General features: G+C 52.2%; 1 protein-coding gene across 1 annotated transcript in view; it reads left to right on the top strand.

Annotated features, from left to right (window-relative positions):
• Positions 1-288: 288 nt before the first annotated feature.
• The window catches only part of HS3ST4 (heparan sulfate-glucosamine 3-sulfotransferase 4), a gene marked incomplete at both ends in the record, with an annotated part of 60,015 nt that continues 37,390 nt past the window's right edge, over positions 289-22,913 (top strand). Inside the window, one exon of the mRNA XM_084271305.1 lies at positions 289-974. Coding sequence (XP_084127431.1) covers positions 289-974 — 686 coding nt within the window. The remainder of the gene's footprint in view (positions 975-22,913) is intronic.

Genomic DNA, 22,913 nt, shown 5'->3' with positions numbered 1-22,913 from the left:
CCCCGCACCGGGAGCGCGCTCCCGCCTCCCACCCGGCACAAAGTTTAGCAGCAGGAACTCGGGCGGCAACAGTGCGGAGCCGGCGGCACCGGGGCGGTAGCGGAGTGGAGCCGCGCTGAGCCCAGGCGCCCCGGTGCCCGGCGGGGGCCGGCGGCGACCGTGCCATGCGGGGCTCCCCCCCGGCGGCGGCGGGGCGGGAGGGCAGCGGCGCCCCATGCGGCTGGGGCGGCCGGGCGGCGGCTGACACCATGTGCGCCCGGTGCCCGGGGCGAGGAGCGGGGAGCAGCCATGCCCCCCCCCGCCCAGCCGGGGGTGCCGGGCGGGCGCGGCTCTAAGGTGTCCCCGGCGCGGAAGCTCCTCTGCATGTGCAGCCTCTCCCTCTGCCTCACCTACCTGTGCTACAGCCTCATGGGGGGCACCGGCCCGGGCGCTCTGCGCTCACCGGCCGCCCTACCAGGCACGGCGGCCCCGCGGTCTCTCGCCGCGCTCCCCGGCACGGCGGTCCCGGGAGCCCCGCGGTCTCTCGCCGCGTTCCCCGGCACGGCGGCTCCGGCGGCCCCGCGCTCCCCCGTCACCCCGCCGAACGGCTCCGGCGCCCCGGCTCCCTCCGCGGCTCCGACGCGGGCCTCCAACAGCAGCCGGGAAGGGGCGGCGGGCGCCTGGCTGCGGACGCCGCTGGCCCCCGGGGAGGTGATCACGGCGCAGAGCGGAGCCTTCGAGAGGGACCCTCAGGAGTCGAGCACCACGGACGAGGAGCTGAGCCGGGCCGGCAGCCCGGGGAGCCGCGGCGGCGGCGGCAGCACCACGCCGGACTACGGGGAAAAGCGGCTGCCGCAAGCCCTCATCATCGGGGTGAAGAAGGGGGGGACGCGGGCGCTGCTGGAGGCCATCCGCGCTCACCCCGACGTGCGAGCCGTGGGCACCGAGCCCCACTTCTTCGACAGGAACTACGAGAAAGGGCTGGAGTGGTACAGGTGAGAGGGTGCGGGGACGCCGGACGCGACCCACGGGGCCGCCCCGACCGCGAGGAGGGGGGGGTGAGGGTGGTGGGGATGTGTATCCGTGCGTGTCGGGGCAGGGGGTCCCGGAGAGCCGCGGGACGGAGGGTCCCCGCCCCCGGGGTGGCCCCGGTGGGTGGCTGGGCGGTGGGTTCCGGGGAGCCGGGAGCCCCGCGGAGGACCTGGGACGATGCCGGTGCGGGGGCCGCGGTGGGTCCCGGACCGCTGCGCGGGGCCGCGGCGGGTGCGGAGCGCAACAGGGAACGGCGCGGTCAGGGCAGGCCGGGCCATCGCGGGGGTGCCTCGCCTGACAGCTTCGCTGGTTTAAAATGCGGTGTTGTGATGGGAGAAGGCAGCGAAACGCGTAAAAGCATCCCTCTCCTGTAACTCCCGTGCACGGGGCGCTTGGGCAGGCTGTGGCAGTTCGGCTGCACTTGGCATAAAACCCGACTAAATAGGTCAGCAGTTAATAATTACTGAAATATTGCAAGTTGTTCCAGGTGATGCTACAGGCTTTGAAGTGAAAAAGGGTGCCTTCTTTCACACAAGCTGCAGGGGCCACGTCACAAATGAGATTTACTCTTTATTCAACAAGTTCCACGTCAGAAAGTTCTTTTCCAATTGACAATATCTGGTTTTATTCGTGAAGAAATCGCAAAATGCTGTTGCCCGGCTCGGCACAACATTTCAAGGGAATATTATGCTAAAAGCCCTGATTATTAGAAAATCCCGAATTGCAGTAATGAAGTGTTGTGTGCCTTGGTGGGTTTAGCAAATCAATGTGTTGCGATGGCTTAGGGTTTCTCTCAAAGCTGAAAGGAATGCAGCACATCGGTGGAATGTGCAAATTCCTAGTAGTGCTTTAGTTCACAGCTAAGAGCAGCCCAAGCTAGTTTCTTTATAAGAAATAGGCTGTGGCTAAACTGATAAATTTCTGTCTTGTTTTGGGTTGTACTTAGTATGGTAGGTGTTTAGCTGCTCTGAAAATGAAGTGAAAAATTAGATAGAGGCAGCAAGTTAGTTACTGTTTGGATTCTCTGCTCACTGTTTATTAAAACAGAGCATACAGTCTTCATGTCAATGGCATTTACATGTGAGGAACTCCAGGCAATTTTCTGTGGAAATCGTGGAAGCCAAATCTTCATAATACTCATTTGGTGTAGCATCCACTTGGCTTTGTTAAAATGCTGAGGGATTTTCTTGCGGGACTTCAATAAAGTGGAGATCAGCACCGGGAAGTGCATTTGTCTCTGAGAGTGTTTTCAGTATGCTGTACCAACATGGGGAAGGAATAAAGGCTTGATCACGGTTATTGTGTTTATATATATAATCTCAGGCATGGTATCTTATTTTACTGAATTTTCCTGCAGGAAAGACTTGCTTTGAAAAAGAAGTTTAGGAACTTGCTGGGGAAAAAAAAAAGACTAGAAAGTGGTATATAAAAAGGTTTGGTTTTTATTCAAAACAGGCAGAAGAAGATCAAGCACTGAGTATGGCAAGCAGATGCTTTTTTATCTTTAAAGTCATGCTACAAGAAAAGGGCTAGAGAGAGTGTAACTCCTCTCGTGGAGTAAAAGGCACACACAGGGTTTCATGGGCAGAATGCGTTTCGGGATTTCTCATCCCCACAGCAGCTGGATTGTGTAGCTGGCTCCTAGGACTGGTGCTACCCTGCAGGCTGGGAGCGAGGTGGCAGAAGAAAAGGTTGGGTCAGAGCTGATTTGTGAGGGTCCTCCCTGAACCCAGTAGCCTGAGGGATGAATTCTCAGGTCATGGGATTAATAAATTGCTGCTTAATTGCCATTGTGGCCTTGGGGATTTGCTCTGATTGTTTACCCTAAAGCCACTTCCACACCTGCTGAACCCACACAGCATCCCTCTCCTTTCTCCTTGCAAAAGTTTTTCAGCCTTACTGGGAGAGGGCACCAGGTCATGCAGCCTTGGTGATCTGTGCCCCACTGGGAGCCACAGGTTTCCCTGGTGCTGTACTGGTACTGACTGGGCTGTTGTCACAGGCTCAGAGGCTGGTGTGCATGGTGCTGTACAAATACTAAACAGAAATGGAACAGGGGGGAAGATTGCCATCCACACTAGCAGCTATTTCTTCCTGACCTTCTGTGAGATTACCTGATGGAGTGCACCAAAGGCTGGCTGCTTGCAGCTGCGTCCCAGGTAGAGTAACCAGGGATTTTTCCTATCCACAGAAACGTCAATTTACTCTTAAGTAAAGAAGCCACTGTTGAAGCGTTTATACCAGCATCTCCTTACGGTGACTTCTATCACTTGTTTATATTTTGCATGTAACACTTCTTTTTATGTATTATAAACTGTCAGGTTTTTAATACTGTCAAGTTTTTTCTTACATAGTGAAATAAGGAAACAGCAGACCTTGAGGATTCCTTGTTCTGCCACCCGGTGCTGAGGAAAGCTATATTTGCATGTACCTGCTAGTCCAACAGAGCTGTAGGGAAGAAAAGCCCAGGGTCTGGTCCAGAACCTGCCAGCACAGCTAAGGGCTTCTCTCCCAGCACTTCCCCCACCTTGGTTTCTCTGCCTGTAAAATGGAGACAGTGCCTAAACACTACCATCTCTTCCATGCGTGTGCCATGCTGCGTTACTCATGTCTTTGCTGCCTTGAGGTTAGTCAGCCATAAACACTGTGTCCAGGATCTATATTGGGACAGTCAGAGGCTGAAGTTAGTGCAAATATAGCTTTCTGCCTGCTGGCTGGCGCAGCGTGGCAAGCCTGTTACACCAGCTCCCGCAGCCTGTTCTGTTTTCCTGGTAACCTTTAGGGAAAGCTGTGCTGTCTGCCATTGCTTTAGCTCTGCAGTCAAAGTTTAGGTAGGAATTTCCAAACGGGGGGGGTGTCTTCCTACACATGTAGGGATGTGAAATGGGTCGGAGGCTCGTTGTGGTTGGTTAGTGTCGTGCTGTTGGAGTTGTTTGGGGGTTTGGAAGGCGTGATGCTGTACATCCTGACACTGGGCTGGCTGAAGGACGAGTTCAATGATACAGCTTTCCTTAAACTCAGTTACTACCCTCGTGTACATTAGCTGCTGATGATAAATTTCCTAGCTTGATATTTTATTTTTTTCTTAACCCAGAGTGTAACTTGACTGTTACTAACAGTGTGATGAAGCCTGAGCAGGAAGTGACTTCTGACCTTTCCTTTTGTTAACCCTGTGGCAGTACGACTCTCTGGCGTGTGTGTTACTCACCTATCTTCACCTCTTGCTCAAGTCTGGTCCCTGGCAGTAAATGTTACCTGTGGTGATGAACTTTGCTGAATTAATCCCTTACAATATGCCAGCACCCGGTCCCATGGTGGATGTAGCCTGTGTCAAGGAGCCAGTACCTGCTGCCCCTTCGGAAGTCACTGGCGGCAGGTTTTTTACCCCCTCCCACCTTCCAAACCACAGGATACACAGTAGGAACTGCCGCAGGGTTTCAGTCAGTGCTGAGTGTCCTTTTGCTCCCTCACACGCCTGGGGCAGCTCTTGCTGCCCACGTAGCCCAGGCACCCTGTGACATACCCCTGCACGACCCCATGACCAGGCTAGACCAGAGATGTTTGTACAGGCGCGATGCTCACGCCTCGGTCAGCATGGCCCATGCCATGAGCTCTGCCCCAAGCTATCCTGTGGTTGGAAATGAATTGTGAGAGCCTTTCTGAGGGTGCAGCAAAGACAGCAAAGTTATGGGGAGACTCTGGAGCCCCTGAACATTGAAGGAATGTAGCTTACATCTACAAATGCTCACTACCAGCACAAAGAGAGGCAGGATCTGGGATATGCCTGAGTTCTTTGCCTGGGTATGAAACCAGGGTGCATGAACATGAGAGGATTTTGTGGACAATGGGAATGCAAACTGCTTGCAGTGTCTGCCCCTTGGGCACATTTGGTGCTGGAGACCTCGGTTTGGTGTCTGCTGCACCAGCACTTCGAGAGGCTGTGTACTGGAGGGCTGGACGTGGGATCTGCAGTGGACCCCCCACTTCAGTGTGGTCCCAGGTGGCTTTATGTGACTGGTGGGGAAGGAGAGGTGATCCTGTTGGCATCGCACAGGATTGAGATGATTTCACTTGTGTGGATGCTGACACCTCCGGATGCTCAGATGCTGCTGGCGGTGTCTGGAGGTGTTGGAGGAGAATCGTTTTTGGGTGGTTGTGTGAAGAGAGCAGGGGCTTTTAGCACCAGGACAGATAGTGCTTTAGTTGGGCTGTTCTGCTTGTGTGAATGACCAGCCCAGTAGACCTCAGCACTTGAGCATCTCGGTAGCTCTCTGAGCTGAGTGGAGCAGCCCAGTGCTCTGAGCCACCGTTCCCAGCTGCCCACAGGCTCAGCATGGTGAGGTGCCCCAGTCTCGTCCGTGCACACTTTCAAGGTTGTCTCTTTAGCAGAGGAGTGAGGATTCAGAACAGTATTTTGAAAGCGAAATTGAAGTTTAAACAAAAATATGATCTCCACAATGCAAAGAGGGTATCTGGTGCTGGTGAACTTAAATTGTGGAGTTTTAAAGTTCACTGGTTTGAAGTTTATTCCAAATATGCAGGAGTTAAATTCTACGTCTACGTTGCTTCTCCTCTTTGCCTCCCTCTCAGTGGAGCATGCACAAAGCTGCAGCAGTGTCTCTGTAATTAGACCACGTTCCTCTCGCTCTGCCCTAGGCCTCCACGCGTTAAGCACTTACACAGGGGCGTAGCTTTATGCGTGGAGCGGCCCCACTGCAGCCACTGCAGGGAGCAGTCACCATGGCAGGCAGTGAGATGCCTTGCATGTCTAATGCTATTTTCACCGCCTGCCTGGGTCTGTTTGGTTTATTTTTTTTTCAGAGCGTTCTCCCCAACCATCAGACCCGTGTGTTATTCTGTGAGCTGCTACCCTCATACAAATAACGAGTAACACCATGACAGGGAGCTCTTCTCCCAGTAATAAACACGTGCTCTTCAGCCAGGGGTTCCCAAGGAGCAGCTGGCTGTGGCTGCGGAGCCAGCGCTCTCAGTTGTGTCCCTGTGGACATTAAACTCGCCTGTACTGGGGAAGCGGCTGTCATGCACTGTTATGGCTGTAGCAGGCTCTGGCCTGTGTGCCATCTCCCCTGCCCTCCTGCTGAGCTAATCTGGGGGTTGGTGCTGCGAGGGGCCGTCTCTGCATGCATCGGGCTTGATCCCACCTTGGAGCGCCCAGCTCTTGCCACCGTGATTGCTGGCAGAATCGGTGTTGGTTGTGTCTGAGGATGAGGGATGAGACCCCCCTGCAGCATCCCTTAACAGCTGTCGGACAGCAGTAGCTCAGGGCCATTTCAACTGCGGTCCCACACAGCGTGACCCTCACTGTGAGCTGTAATTGCGTTGCTGGGTAATGCCTGTGCCTCTCCAATCAGCTCGGGATATTCAGAAAATCAAACCACTTCCATCAGCGCTCTGAGCCTGTGCTGATGGGCACTACAGGAACACCTACAGTGGGTAGATAGATTGGGGTTTGCTGCTAATGACGGGCACTGCTGCAGATGGCTGGTAGCTGTTGTGTTTCTTGGTGAAAGGCCTTCCCTGCGTACGGTGCCCTCTGTACTTCTGTAACTTAGGAAAAGTGTATTGATTTTTTTGCCTTTTTTTCCCCTTTTTTTCATTCTGAGCCCTGCTGTGAGTTGGCTTTTGCTGAAATGTAGTGACTCAGCTGCCCTCTGTGATCCAATGCATCGGGATTAATCTGGGTTGAAGGCTGTATGAGTATTTCCATGTAACATGGCTCTTTCAGTACCTTGTCCCCTTCACCTTTCCTAAACCTTTAGGTATGGGTTAGATCCTACAAGTGTGCAGTTTTTTTCCTAGGCCAAGCCTTCCGTGCAGGGCCAGCACGCATGTGCAGCACTGACCTCCCACCGATGCTGGGGTCTGTCTCTCAGTAAAACTGGTGGAGGGTCTGGGCTGAGCTGGGTCGCAGGTTGGTGGCTGGGAGCAGGGGACCAGGCTCTCCACCATTCGGTCCCCATGTTTCCCACATCTGTGGGCTGGAGAAAGGCCACTGCAGCATCAGGAAAGGATTTTCTTCTGCACCCAGAGCTCCTGGAGTGAGCCCACCCCATGCTGGGAGTCTCCTGACCTCTGCCCCACGTGCAGGGCCAGGGGAGCCCACCCAGCATCCTTCTCCCTCCCTTTCCGCTCAGTTTCAGCTGGAGGGTTGGGATGCAGGAATGAACAGGGGCCTCTTCGCAGTATTTTATCACCTGATGATGGTTATCCACAGGCTATTCGATTGTAGCCATGGGAATGGCAGCTGCTTTCAGCACCCGCAGCCCTTCCACGCTGTGCTTGCTCTTCTCGCAAAGCGGGCGGGAGAAGTGTGAGGGAAAACATGCTGGCAGGGCAGTGCTCGGCAGCACCCGCTCCTGCAGAGACAGCACTGCCTCTGCTTCCAGGTAAAATGGGTTTGTTTGCAGGCGGCAGTGGGCACATAGTGCAGAGAGGAAATCAGGAACCAACCAAGCAAGGCGGAGATGCCTCTCCCGATAACTTTCGGAGCATCCCTTGGAGCACGCAGGGATCCGTCCCTCCTACCTCACCGGGCCTGAGATTATCTAACTGTTGCACTGCATTCTCAAGAGCACTCCTTCTCTGGGATTTTGCTCAGTAATCCGCTAAGTAAACACCACAGTGCTTTGCTGCTAAGGGTTTAAGTGTTACTTGTAGTGTCAAAGTGTTCGCCCTGGGCATGAATGTGGTGTGGCTCAAGCGTGTAGATGCTATAAAACCCCCCAAAATAGGCCTGGGGAAAAACAGCCCCCTTGGAAAAGAGAAAGGCGAAGAGTCAGTTGGCTGTGTTCATGGGTTTAAATGATGAGCCTGACCCCTGCTCAGTTTCTGATTTAGCGAGGCTTGTCCCTGCTCTGTTCGAAGCCCAGAGCAGTGAAGAAGGAACAACAGGTTCTCAAAGGAAGTTAGGGACAAAGGCTTTTGGTTTTCAAAGTGAAAATTCCAGCACAAATTGGTGACACCTTGTGTCGAGAGAGGTCGAAGTCTTTTGCTTTTCATGGATTTCTCTTACCTCTTGTTGTCATGGGGACTTCTTTTCCCTGAGTCATTATATCATCCACTTCAGGAGAAATTTTATTGCTTTGGGGGCTGGAGAGGCTCATGTGGGACATTTCTCACCGCTCACGGTGTAATACACGGAGGTAATTTCTTTCAAATGATTTTTGCTTGAAGTGGTTTCAATGAATAGAGAAGGGCAGGAGTATGAATGAAGGGCTGAAATGTTCGCACTGAGTTGGGGTGAGGAACGTGCACTATCAAACTTTCCAGAGCATTAAGTGTGGATATTATAATTTCACTGTGGTATATATGCGGGCAGCAGTCCATTTTATCCCTTTTAATTCACTTTTTTCAAAGTATTATTTGGGATTTGAAGTGGTTCAAATTGGTGTCCCCTCCCTTTTTTAAAAAAGGTTTAAGAGAAAAACTCTTAAGTCATGAGAGTCTTTTCAGCCACAGTGAGAAATTCTTGTTTGGATCAAAGGCTGGGGCAGCCCCAGCAAAGTACGGGCTGTGGGAGGTAGAGAGGCCTGGGCAGGATCAGTCCCTGTGACCCAGCTGAGCCACCCCAAAGCGGGGTGCAGCTCAGCCCTGTGCCAGCCTCACTGCTGACGGCGAGCGATGCGGCTGCAGGAGCTGTGCTTAGACCTCAGCCATACGCCAGCTGGGTGATGCTTTCTGCTTCCACTCTTTTGGGGATGTGGGGGGACGTGGGTGTACGGGAATGCATGGCCAGGGCACCCCTCCCCTGCCAGGGTCCTGGCTCCCCCGGGGAGCCCGGCGTGCCAGGTAGCTCCATCCCACGCAGGTCCCTGCCCAGCCGTCTGTTTGTTTATTTAGGTAGCTGCTGTTTCCAAGCTGCAGGAGAGTATTTAAAAGCCAACTGTTTGAAGGCTGCGGGAAGGATTCATATTTATGGGGAGAAAAAAAAAAAAAAGAGAAAGAAAGAAAGAAAAAACCCAACCTCAAACCCCTCCAACCTGTTTTTTCAAATCTCCCATTTCCATCCCCAGAGTCAACATACCAATTTAGTAAATGTTGCAAGGCGCACAATTTTCCCCCTTGTCATATTATACATCCGAGCATCAAGGATGGATCATAAACTTGCTCTTTATGGCTTTAACATTTCAATTGCTAGTCACATTTTATGTAAATGAAGGTATTTACCTTGACAAGCTCTCCTGTGAAGTACAGTGCTTCTTTAAAGAATTTATTTGGCAGTATAAACAGGCCAAATGCTGAGGGTGGATGCAAAATTCCCAATTGATTTTTATGGCTAAGTTATGTAGGATCCTCCCAAAATATACCCACAGTTGTCTGCCCCAATCTTGTCAGTGCCTTGGAGAAACTGAGGCAGGGGGAAGAGGAAATAGCGAAGAGTCATCAGTTATAGCCACGGACCTACTAAACAGAACTGGCTTTGGATAAAAATAACTCCATCTGCCAGACTTTATTTGGTATTACAGAGATTGCTGTAACACATTTCAAGCCAAAATCTGATTTCCATTCCCTCCAGAGCCAGGACGGAGTGGACTTGGCCCTCTCCTTGATTAGCAGGTAATCATTTTGGATCCGAACGGTGCAACGTTGCTCTGGTAGCCCAGATTTGCAGCTCCCCTTTGTTTTAGAGTGTCTTCCCTTTCATCTTGCACTGAGATGGGTCCAGTAATACAATATACTTTCTATTAGCGCTCATTCAGATCTGCAAATAACTTTATTTCAGCCTCAGCTCTGCCCTTTCTGTATTTGCTCTTGACGGACATTCATATAATTAAGGCGAGCGGCGAGCACGCTAACGTCAGCGCCAGGAGTGTGCGTTAAGTGCCCATTTGGATTCAGTGGCTGACAGCACGAGCTCCCATCACCTCAGCAAGGAAAAGACAAAACCACCCGACCCATGTAACGCCCGGCTGCAAGAGGCACCAGCTCCAGAAACCCTGGGGCTCTTCTGGATGTCCCCCCCAGGGGTGCTCAGCTGCCACCCCCACATTCAGGGCCCCCCTCCGAGCTCCCAAACGTGGAGGGGGGAGGAATCACCTCCTGGCTCACCTGTGGGTGGAAGGGGCTGCAGCACTTGGGCAGGTTATTAATTGTGAATTAACGCTGCTCCGACCACACTTGTGGAAGAACAAACTGACCCTTTTGCATCCAAAGCGCTGACTCATGAAATGCTGATGACAGACCATGGATCCTGAAGTTCGTTGCTGCTGGAGGTCTTTAATTGGCCTGTGGTTCATCCTCACTTGGTCTGTCCCCTGGGGAGCACCAGCATCGATCCCACTGCCGTTCGCCTGCACCGTCAGCAGTCGCCCCTCTGAGCTAATTTCTGGGCTGCTCATTTGAATCGTGTTAATCCCAAATCACCAACCGCTGCCTCTGCTCCGCAGCGCTGGGGACCCGCAGCCCCAGGGGATACACAGAGGGGACAGAGGTACCCCAGCACAAGACTCTGCCTTCTTTTACCTAAGCCATATAAAATAACCCCATGCAGAAAGAAAAACAGCTGCAATTGACAGTGAGGCATCACCTCGGGAGCTAGGCAGCATGGTGGGGAAGGTGGTGTAGCTGGTGTGATCGCAGATGTAAGCCTGGTGCTGGGTGCTGACCTGTTCCGTGGGCAGGAGGGGACTGAGCCTAGCCAGAGCCCAACAGTGAAAGGGAGATGCTTGGCACCATCCTGGCTCACCCATCTGCCTCAATGGCTGCCCAAGGGAAATTAAACGTCTGGCCAAACCAGAGCTAGCCAGGCACTGTATGTAACCGCTGTTCTAAGTGTGTGTGCATTCCCCTGGGAGCTGGGACCCAGGGTCACTCCAGCTCATCAGGTGCACAGGACAGAGACCCTGTGGGGGCTTTGCAGCCCCAACCCCAGATTGGGGGGTCTGAGCCTTTCCTGCAGCCGCTCCTCGGGATGCTCTTCCACCTGCTGCCACCCGGCCAGCGCTGCCTGCACATTGGTGAGGGAGGAGGGGCTGCTGGGGCTGCTGCACACGCCTGGATCAGGAACGATAAAGGTTCCTTACTCAGCTCAAAATCCTCTAGAAACCCCGAAAAAAAATCAAAGCACTGTGGAAAAAATGCCCGAGGCAATAACTTCACTGGTAAACTGACGCATCTCGCTGCGAATTTCTAAGATCCAGCAAATTGTAATGCAATTTCCTATGCAAAAAGGGTTTATCTCTATCTAAATATTATTCTGCATCGTTACTCATCGTAGGGAAGCTATTGCTCTCCTAGGTTAACTGATTGAACTTTGGAAATAAAGCTGCAAGCTTATCACACAGACGGGAGCTTGACTTTTATTGCTCCTAAATTGTAGTGATATTGTTAGATGTGAGTAACTGTATACTCCATTAGAAAATATTAAAGTTTTATAGTACTTTAGAATTAAAAAGATTAAAAGAGGCATTTCTTCGGTCTAGCCCACCATGAAATTACAGTCTATTTGGTATGTAAAACGTGTAATACAAATAGCCTAACAATTAAAGACAAAGGAAGAGCCGAGATGGATTTAAGGCTCAAACTACCCTGGATTTCTCCAGGCTGGAGTGGCGGCAGGGGAAATGTGTTATTAGATCACCACAGGCTTTTCTGCTGGAACCACTGCTGGTAAAGTTACATCAAGGTGTTTTATTATTACCCTGTTCCCACATAATATTCTGAAACACTTTTGTCTTGGGATGCGGTCGCCTCTGTGGGAGACCATCCAAGTCTCTGCCACAACTGCTTCATTTGGAAAGCCTGAGCAGAAATTCTTCAGCCATTTTTTGCGGTCGGCGATGGTGAGAAAGTGCTTTCCCACTGCCAGAGTTTGTAAGGAGCTCGTTTGTTAATGTTTAAGTTCAAAACTGCTGACTGAGGCTGGGGTAATGTATTCAGGAGTGGGGATTCCTGCTGGCCAAGGTCCCCGCAGGGCACCATAGTGGATGTGAGTCTTCTGCTGCCTGGTTCGAGGTCCTTCCCTGGGGTAACCCGGAGAGACGCTTCCCAGCGTGGCTCTGCCAGTGCCCCCTATTAACTTTTGCTAATGCTTAGAGCGTATCGCAGGTGGAGGAGAGTGCAAAGTTCTCTGCTGTGCCCAGGGGTGAGGGTTTGGGATGCTGGCGTAGGGAGGGACTGCCTGAGCTTCACAGAGAGGTGGATGTTGTTCTGTAGCTCTGTCCTCTGAGAAACCTGGGGATGCTCAGCACTCGGTTACCACCGGTGCTGGGTGCACGGTGTTCTGCAGCAGCTTGGGTAGGGGGAAAGCCCCCTCCTCCTGCAGCGTCTGTGCTGCAGACCTTCCCCTCCTGCCTGGGGGTGTTGGGTCCAGGAGGACCCCACTGGCAAACCCATGCAGCCTGGTTGTTTTTTCTAGAGAGGGGAAAATAGATTGAGGTACAACAGGCCGTTTGCCTTTGGGATGCAGATCCGGGGCCCGCAATTACAGTGGTGCTGAAGAAAAGTTGTGTGGCCCTTCAGAGGGTTAATTACATTTATAATCCATTTTTTTCTCCCAGAGCACCCCCTTGCACTTCATGCAACAGTTGTTTCGTACGTAGGGGCCCCTGTGCTTAACCGTACAGTGCTGAACATGTAGCTCCTTCATTAATGGGATTTATATCCTTGGTGTTTCTTGCTGGATGACTTCATATTGTAATGAAGAACATGAATGCTGCCTTAATTAAAATGCAACCCCCTACATTAATATATACGTTGCCAATGGAAATTAAGGTTGACTGAAAACAGTGCATTTAAAAGCTCGTGGCAGGTTTAACTGGTAGCATGGGGATGGGGAGGTGATTTGGGATGCAGTGCCCAGCCGAGTGGGACTGCGCTCAGCCCTGGGCAGGGATGGTGGATCCCAGCTGCCTTCACAGCCCCAAAACCTGGCAGGCAGCTGCCTGCTCACCTGCCTGTCCCTGACAGGCAGCAAATCCATCCCGAGGGTGCCTGCTGCCTGGGAATGTGGCACTGTGAGCATTGGTGGAGCTTCTCCGTGCGATGGTGTCTGCCTGCGGGTAGGACGCAGGGATCATGGGCCCAGCGGGTCGCTGCCACTGGGAATCTGTGCTGGCTGTGGTGCTTGCTCCCAGGCTGTTTTGTTTTACCAGGGAGGTGCAAAGCAGCTTAATGAACCAGAGAATTTGTTCCATAATATTACTTTAAAAAAATATATTGTAAATGCAAACATCCCCGACTGCCTCTCTCCGAGCACTGTGCGTACATGGCCATTGGCAGTATTATCAGTTATGAAGATATTTTGCATTCAAGGATTTGCAGTTGCCAGGCCCATGAATATTCAGGCTCCAGTTCGCCCTCTCTGGCTGTGCACCACACCCTTCCTTCCCTTCCTTCCTTTTTCTTTTTTCTTTTTTCTATTTTTTTCCATCGGATTCAATTAGTTCTATTTGCTGCTTTAGCAATAAAACAATTCCCTCTGTGGCATTAAAATGACTTTCTTTCATTATTTCATTTGGCTTCTTGTTAGACAGCGAAGGAAAGGGGGGGGGGGGGCTCTGCTTATTGTCTGTCCCGCTTCGCAGGGGCAGGCTGCCAAGCCGGGGAGGACACTGGATGTACTTGGGGCAGCATTAAGAATTAATGAAGGGCACTTACTAGCGCAGAGGCACAGGATCCTCCCTGACGGAGCTGCGCTCGGAGTCACGGGTAAAATTTGACCGATCCCAGAGACTTTCAATCGGACTTCAGCACCTGAGTCACTGAGCTAGGTTGGACCGTGCTGGGCTTCTGAACACATCCACACTGTTGTGTCCTATCGGTACCCAGGCACGCGGAGCCTTTGCGTGTGCTGCTGGTGATGAAATGCAGAGACTGAGCCTGTAGTTGTTTTAGCCAAGTTAATCTGAGCTGAAACGTCAATTTAAACCCGGCAGATGAGTTCATGGGAGTGGTGAGGGCAGGGGTTGGTGCGTGGCATTGGTGGGGGCTGGATTGGGTCAAGGGTCCAGGTCCTATTTTCTCCAATAGCAAAGCCCGGTGGGGTGTAAGGAAAGCCCAGTGGCATGGGGAGAGCCAGAATAACAGTGATTACGTGGGCAGGGGACACAAATAATTACATGTAATGCCAGAACTCTCTCGTCAATCTGCTCTTGGAGTGCCCTTTCGGGGCACTGAGATGGCGTTAGGTAGCTGTGCAGTGCTAGCAGACCCATAAATCATTCTTGTTTCACACTGTGCTAAACACAAATCATATTAGTTACAACACTGAAGAGCATCTAAGTAGAGAAAAGAGAAAGGCAAGGTAGAAAGAGGAAACTAGATTTAAATCTAATTGCTTTTCTGCGTGTGTTTCGCCTCTGCTTGGCTGGGACACGGTGGCACAGTGCGGAGAGGGAGCTCCTCCTGCGCTCCCCCCGGACAGGGAGCAGCTGACAGAGGTGTTAGAGGAGACCTGCCTTCCTGTATTCAATTGAAGAAATAAAAATAAAAAATTACTTTTCCTCCTCTTTCTGTGACCAGGGAAGGTTAAAACAGTCGCACTGGTTCCAATTCCTTTTTCATTACAAGATTATATCTAGAACCAAATGAGAATTTCCAGGCTGGCAGAGTGGTTGTGACCCCCCTGGATCTGAAAAGCACCCAGCTTCTTGGAGAAAGAGGTTTGTGCTTTTCCTCTCCTTGCAGAAAGGCCTGAGCCCCTCTGCAGAGGGAAGCGGGGGGCACCCGTGGTGCCTGCTGCCTCCAGAAACAGCTGGAGCATCTGGGATGGGATGGGTGGCTACTGGGCAGGACTGGGGGAAGCCTCAGATGGAGGATTTGCCGGTAGGATTGGTTATTAACAGCGAGCTTCAGTGGGACAAAGTAAAGGAGCTTAAAAAGGAAATATGTCTGTTTGGGATGGAAAAGTGTTTTAAATGGAAGAAAAATTAGAGCATACAGCAGGGCAAGCAGGACTGCAAAGTTAAGTAATTAATCACACTGGTTGTAAGTTGGAAAGGAATAAATGTGATAAAAGGATTTGTCGGAACAGATTACAGGCAAATTAGAAAAAAAAAAGGAGGGGTCATCACGGACTTGGGAATTGTGCTCTTCAGAAACCTTCAATCATCCTCACAATCAATTCTGCATTTCCTTAATAGCAGTGTGAAACATGGCTCGCCCTGTGTTGTCTTAGATTAACCGCTAACTGCAAACCATACATTAAATGAAGTATTGAATATTTGTCTCTCAACAATACGCTTGGAAATTGTTTATTTCCCTACTAGGCCTTCTGCAATGCATTTAGATACTGTAACCTAAATTGTAAAATACAGACTTGCAATTCCTGTGCTCCATCCCTGCCAGCGCCCGCCCCGATGGCGGCTGCGCCCAGGACCCACAATTACAAGGAGTGGGTTGGTTGTTTTTTTTCCCCCTCATAAACTGATTGTTTGTTTCTGGAGACAATTACACTGACTTTATTACACAACGTATGTTTCTCTGCAACAAACAATCTGCTTTATGGGTTTTCTTAGTAAAATACCAAGTCGCTGTGCTCACTAATATGATTCAATTGCATTGTGTTATCTGACCTTTAAGGAACTTGCAATCTATAACAACATGGTTCTACAGCAGCTCCGCTGGTAAAAAGCCTCTGCTTCTGGGAAATTCAGCCTGCAAATAAGTGGAGCCCAGGTATGAAAGGAATAACAAGGCGCTTTAACCCCTTGGCTGCTGGGCTGCTTTGGGACGGGGGGTGTGGGTTTGACCCCTGCGCTGCACGAGGAGGCTGGATGTGGGAGCACAGCTTGGTTGTGTCCCGTCCCAGGGCAGTGGGAGCTGGCACCTCTTGTCTGTCTCTCCCCAGAGGTGTGGGGGTGCAGAGGGGCTGTGCAGGCTGGCTGTGCAGGCTGGCTGTGCCGAGCAAGAAGCTTTTTGCAGAGCTGGCTGCCCGTGCCTTCGTCCAGGGTGCAAAGCGCTTGGCAGGCTGTGCGCTGCTGCTGCGTTTTGTGAACGGTGGCACGGAAATGATTAACGCTGGTATCATCCCCGCCTGCCCACCCACTCCCGTCTGTTCACTTCGTTTCGGGCACCCTGCCATGTGCGGAGGCACCAGCGAGCTCTGCTGGGGACAGGGGAGCCCATGCGCACCCCCTCACCCTGCCGGCAGCACGGGGGTCCTGTTGTCACTGTTGGTGCCCTCTTGATCTGGCACAGTCCAATGTCCAGCCCTCCCTGCTCCCCTTCTCATCTGTGGAGGGGCACGGTCCTGCAGCCAGGTGACCCCACAGCACGGTGGAAGCTCTGGAGTCACGCCACCAGGTGCCCACATTGTCCTTTAGCCTATGCTGTTCTTCCCCTGCCTGGAATGTTCCCACAAGGTGCTTAGAAGAGGTGGGTCTTGGTCTCCACCAAGGCTGGAGTGACCCTGGGCCCCATAGCTCAGATGCCCAATCTCCTCGGGAAGGGATCTGCCATCCACCAGCTCATGCCGCTGGGCCCTCTCTGCGTCTCTCCTGGTGTGACCAGGAGGACTGGAGGAGGAGGCATTGGCGTGCCCCAGCGTGACAGGCTGTCCACTCCCTCAGGGCTGGAGGAGTCCCCGGGTAGTGCCGCCGCATCGTCTCGGCCCGGCAGACAGCCATGGGGTCTCCATCCCTGCTCTGTTTCCAGCCCACTAATCACTCTCTAATCATTCTGATTGCTTCTGTCTGACCTCTCCCGCGGCTGTAATGCTTCTCCTAAGAGGCATTTAAGTGATTTTATTTGGCTAAGTGAATGATGGGGGATAGTTGGGAATCTGTTAGACCCAGGGAATTGGCAAGAGCCTGGGAACTTGAGCAGAGAAAGAAACGCTTCAGAAGTTTTTAATGATTGCTTTCTCAGAAGCTGGAGGACAACCTGTGCCTAGCTCTAGGTGTTGCGTTTTTAAGAAAGTTTTCTCAGCCCACTGGGTGAACTTTTGGCAGAGATCTTTGTGAAACAACTTTTCCACCGAGGAGCAGGAGATCAGAGAGCTGTTCCCTTTAACGCTGGAGTGTGCATGAACTTGCAGGGATATCGTTTGAGGCTCTGCTAACCTTGTTAAAGGTCACCTTTTGATCCCCTCAAATACCCTCTTTACCTGGAGATAAGATTTAAAAATGAAAGACGAAAGAGAAAGAGCTTAAGAAAGAAGGAGAACCTGGAAGCTCACTGAGCACACCCACGCCTGGCTTGCGGCAGGGGGAAAGATTAAAGCGAGAGCTGGCACAGCTGGGAATGGCCACGTGGGGTGGGAACAGAGGGGGAATGGTGTGGCTGGGGCATCCCCAGGGCCATCGGGCATCTGGGCATGGCCGGTGCCCCCCTGCCTGCCGCCCTGCTAGAGCTCCTGCCCGTTGTCACCATCACCTCAGTGAGAAGGCGCTGGGGAAGGAAACTGCGCCGGGCCAAGGTCGCGGCTGAGGTCAATAAATAATACATGACAATTAATCTTAGAAACCTGCGACTCGGGGGAGAAAGGCGAGGACACTGCGGATCCTGGGCTGGGCTGTCAGGCGGATGCTTTGGCTCCATGTCAGCCCAGGCAAGTCAATGAAAAATAAGCCTCTGCTGGGATGCCGTGAGTCGATGGTGAGTCACTCGGTACGGCTGCCATACTCCCTGTGCCGGCGGGAGCCGGGTGCTGCCGGTGCCCTCCTTGGTGTTCAGTGGCATGGGCTGGGGTGGGGAGGTCTTACACCCCCACGGGTGCCCAACCATGGGAGCCACGCAGCCTTCACACACACGAGCTAGCGGTGAGCCTGCTGTGCTGGGGGATTTCAGTGACTGTTTGCCTTTTACAATCAATTCCCATTTGAGATGTTTTAAAATGTGTAACTGTCTCCTTGAGACTACGGCATTCAGCAGGTGGTAACACTCAAAGCTTTTTTTTAATCTGTAGTAAGGATTTACAAAGGAAACCGTGACTTTTAGATTGATTTTTAAATAAGCATATATTTAGCTGTTAGTGCTTGAAGTACATATTGGATTATATTCTTCTGCAAACAGAATATTCTAATTGATCTTGCTAATAAATAATGAAAGCCAGCCCTGCTACATATAATTCAAGGTTACGCTGCATTTGTACCAGCAGCGCTGGGGAGTTTTTTAATGCTTAAAAGATTATTTCTTTAAAAAAGAAAAAAAAAAACCCCTCTGTGTGTGTGGAGGAAGACTAAATGCTGAGCTCTTTCTCTGGAATTTCCTTTTGTTATTTCCTAAAATGTAATTAACAAGTGTCACCCTACGAGACCCTCATATACATACAGAACTGAACTTGAAAGCTTTTCATCGTCCCCCGTGGCTGCCCTCTCAGGGGTGGCTGCAGGCAGGGGGGCACGGCTCAGCCTGGCGTCCTGCGTATCGGCTGCCAGGGCTGCTGGGGGAGGGTGATGGGGCCAGACCCCTCCTGTTCACGTGCCATGTCATTGGGTGCAAGTAATGACGGCGAGTCTGCAGACGCCATCGGGAGGAGGGCAACGCTCGCTGCCGGAACGTGAGGCCGGCTGGAGAATCAATTTTAATGTTCAGCCTCGTATCGATCGGTGCCACGATGGGTCGCTTGGCTGTGGCATGAGCAGCTTCAAGGAGCCTCTGCTCTGGGACAGGCGTGAGTGCCTGTATACCCAGGGTGTGAAGCTGCGGGGTGAGGTTTGGCACTGCAACGGGGAGGAGGGTCTGTGCAGAGCTCTCTGCTCTAGCCCATGGGACAAGCCAGGGCTCTGGGGGGCATGGGGAGTGGGGCTGTCCCCCCACACTCCTACATCTTGCTGCAGACCCTGGGCAGGCTGATGGTGCTGTGCAAAGCATATGGCTGGTGTGGCTCAGCTAGGCTGCTCCAGAACACAGCGGCCAGGGGTAACTTTTTGGGCGACTCAAACATGGCCACGAGTGTTGATGCTGGTGCGGAGCAGCCTTTCTCTGTCAGCTTGTGTCCTGCTGCAGACACTTTCTGGCAAGCCCAGAGACCACCCTTTGTATCGGCTCACCAGCGCCCAGCAAATGACCAGTGACAGAAAGGCTGTGTGGAGCTGGGTGACTCCGGGGAGCTGGGTTATTACAGTTTGCAAATGTTGTGCAGATTCTCTGCTTGTAGAGCAGGCATTAATCACTCAGTGACATTGCAATTACCATACAGGATAGGGCATTTATTTGGCATTTAACATGTAATTAGGGGAAATAACTATTTCTTCCCCGTGCTAGGAAAGCGCACATTGTAAATGGCCGGATTCGACCTGGAGAGGTTATGCAGCTCAGCCGCATTGGCTTTGCCACAGGGCAAAGAGGGTTTTTTGTCCTACTAAGGTGAAGTCCGCTATTAAAGCTGACATTCGTAGCAGTCATCCCTGCTCTGCACAAAAGCCTCTCACCTCCTGGAGTGGCAGCATTGACCGGGGCAGTGGGGAGGGCATGACGCCTTGTCTGTGGTCGTTGTGGGGCAGGTCCCCGTACACAGTGTCCTGCCTTTCGGCGTGGACCACAGGTGGATGCCCAGGGATGCAGACAGGGCATCCCTGTATGTATGTAAGGTATTTGTATGTGTTTTTTATATATATATATGTAGGGTATTCTCCTGAATAACTGTGATGTCCTCAGCTCCCAGACTAGGACAGAGGCCAGCTAGGCAGCCAGTGTAGGGCTCTGTGCAGTTGTGCGGCTTTATCCTTTGCTTCCTGCTGGCTGCTGGAGGAAGGGAGAGATCTCCAGGGACGGGGCAGCCATCCCAGCCTGCCAGCTGGGCAGGGCTGGAGGGATGGTGTGACTCAGAAGGCTACACCCAGTTCTGCCCCTCTGAGACCAGCAAAGCTCTCCATTTCTGAGCAAAATCCTCTGTACGCTGCGGCTGGGACCTGCCGCTCGCTCCACTCGCTGTTGGGGATGGGGCAGCAATCTGTGGCTGCACCCGCATGCTGCTGGTGCTCCAGGACGAGCCAGCATGGGGCTTCCAGACAAGCGGAGACGTTGCTGTCTTCCTGTTCCCGGAGGCAGCTGGCAGCCACTCTCCCCACCAGCTGGAGCGATGACACGACCAGCCAGCAAAGGCAGCATAATATTCAAGAGCTACTGACACCTCATGGGAAACTCACTTAAAGATACTTTATTTACATGTGTGTCCATGAAATTTTTCTGCTTCTCTCCCCCTTGCTCCATACCGCAGAGAACACCCCCCAGGACTGCAGGCACCTTGCTGGGCAGAGTCCTGTGGCTCTTGGTAGGGAGAGGAGAGGGATGGAGAGGCAAGTGCACAGAGTATCCAGAGCCCTTGTGCTCCCTCCTACCTTTGGACGGCTGCCTGCACACACTGGGTGCTGGGAGCAGTCTGGTGTGGAGCAGCAAGGGCCCATGGGCTGCTCTGGGTGGGTGTGCTGGGCAGGAGCCGAGGAATGGGCACAGTGGGAGAGTCAGGTGAAAAGAACAGATGGACTCTGCTGGACCTGGGCAGGACAGAGGGCTGCAGCTGGTGGATGTTTATTAGCAAAACTACTCCTCATGGTTTTGTCTCATATTTGTTCTAAGAAGTCATGCTGAATATGGATAGGAGTGTGCAGGGAGCTGGGATAGATAATGAGAGTGGAGTCCTGGGAGTGGGAACTCCCTGGAGAGGGAGCTAGTCCTGGGGGTGCTGTGAGATCTCCTGGGTTGTGCGTGCTGCCTCTGTGCTGCCATGCCGTGGGACACAGGGCTACTGACTTCCCCTCTCCATGGATCTAATTGTAGCTGCTTCACAGGCGTGTTGTATGAGTCTGAGTTAATTAACGCTCATAAAGCCACTCTGCATCCTTGGAGAAGAGCAAAGTATCATAGCTGCTGTTATGATTTTCTAGGCAATGCAATTAGTTTCATTTCAGAAAGTCCTCAGCCAGCCAGCCCTTTCCCCAGCCACCGCACTGTCCCCGTCTGCGTGCTGCCATGTCCACAGAGAGCCAGATCTCGCTGTCTGCCAGGGAGGAGACAGCAGCACCCTGTGTCTGCACCCTGTGACCACCTCTTCCCCCCACCAGCCCCTTCCCTGGTTCTTGAATCATCCCTAGTTGTCACCCTTTTGTCCCATTAACAGCCTGATGTCATCGTGACCTGTGCCTCTGGTCACGGCATCCACCAGTGATGTCATGAGCAAGCGGAGAAGAAAACTCATCCCATTTATCTTCATCTGTTTACCTTGATGTGAGCTCTGGGGATGCCAGTGTCTCTTCTCCAGCTGCAGAGAGGTCTGGATTACACCCTGGTACTACAGCCTGAACTAGTGCAAGCCCTGAGGAAGGGTGTGAATCCAAACTAGCCTCTGCCCTGGTGACATCTCCTTTTTCCATGCTGCCTCTGTGCAGCCGATGTGTGGGACAAACTACCTCAGGCTACCTCTGTATGGCTGAAATACTCCTGTGTCCCAAAGGTGGACGAAAATCAGGGTGTACTGCGTGACAGAGGGAGATGTCCCTCCTTGCAGCCACTCCGGCATCACCCAGAGCTGCAGGAGATGGGTCACTATTTTTGGCAGGAGACCTAAACTGGGTAAGGGCTGCGAACCAGAGCGTTGTGGGCTGCACGCCTGCTGTAAGGGCAGGGAGTGTTTCAACCTCTCTGGCACAGAGAAGGAATGAGGGGTGCACATGGCCGGGGAGCGATGCAGCTCCCAGAGCCGGTTTGCAGCCGTTCAGCCCAGCCACACGTGTTTGCAGGATGAGGGGGGTGCCCCTCACTGTGTGCAGCCCCTCAGCCCCCTCAGGCCCTTCCAGCTAGACCTGAAATAATTAGATTTCTTGCTTCTCTCCAGGCTGCCCAGGGAAGAATGATGCCTTTCCTGTTGCGCCCATCTCTGCACAAACCCATCCTTTGTTACCAGCTCTTTTTTTCCTCCCAAGACATGAAAACTGAGGCCTGTCGTCTTTCCCTCTACCTTTGCAACAGATGAAGATGTCAGGGAGCTTGACTAGCTGTTTAAGAGATCTGCCATTACCTTTTTCCTCCTCCAATTCTTGAAATCATTTCACAGGGATCCAATTTTCTCTTTCATATTCACTCCTGCAAACAGATTTGAAAAACTCTTTGTTAGTTGAAATAGTCTCTGACATGTGCTGCTGTATTTCTTTTTGCTATTCTAATTAGCCTTTTAACTCAGTGCTGCTTGTATTTATAGATGGCTAATCCTCCCTCTTCAGTCCTCCTCCTCCTCCATAGCAGAACGTTTCCACTGTTTAAAAGCCGTTTGCTCTTTCCTGTTTTCTGTTTCCCGGTTCCTTTGCTATTGCTGTTTAAACACTCCAGCTCTTGACTGAGCTTCCTGATCAGACGCAGGGTCTCCTTTGCTGCGGCACCTTTCCCTGAGTGAGATTCAGCTCCAGGCTGGCACAAGCCTTTGAGCAGCTGCCTCACTTCTCTCCTTCAAGATTATTTCAAGACCGCCTATTTTAGGTCTTCGGCTCCTACCATCCGCTCCTGAAAAAATGGGCAACCCAGGGTGGGCATGGGCATGGACCTGGTTCCCCCACGCCTTTCTGGCTGTGCTAATGAGGGCAGGAGCCTCTCGTGTGGTTTTGGTAGCCAAGGTCTCACATCCTGCTGTGCTCTGTGGCTGTGCAAGCCACGACCATCCAGAGCAACATCTTGTTCTGAACATCTCGGATTCCTCCGCTCAGAACAGCTCCTGCATCTGTGCAAAGGAAGAAACATAACCAGATTCGTGTCCCCATCCATCATCCTAATTAATCACTGTAGTTTAAAATACATTTTTACTTTTGGATGCTTTTATGTACTTAGAAGCTTGGGCGGATGGGTTTGCTGTTTTTCACTAAGCCCTTCAGCTTATCATGGTGAGCGCGTTGCGGTTTCCCCAGGATGGGGGGGTGTAAGCATGCACTTATCCCCCCAAAGCCAACAGGAGAGTACCCCATAAGAACCCTTTTTGCTGTGCGCCTCTAACCCTTGACTTAGGAACAATT

The sequence above is a fragment of the Gallinula chloropus genome (assembly GCF_964237585.1).
Source record: "Gallinula chloropus genome assembly, chromosome: 15".
NCBI lineage: Eukaryota > Metazoa > Chordata > Aves > Gruiformes > Rallidae > Gallinula > Gallinula chloropus.
This window is presented reverse-complemented; position numbering and strand designations above follow the sequence as displayed.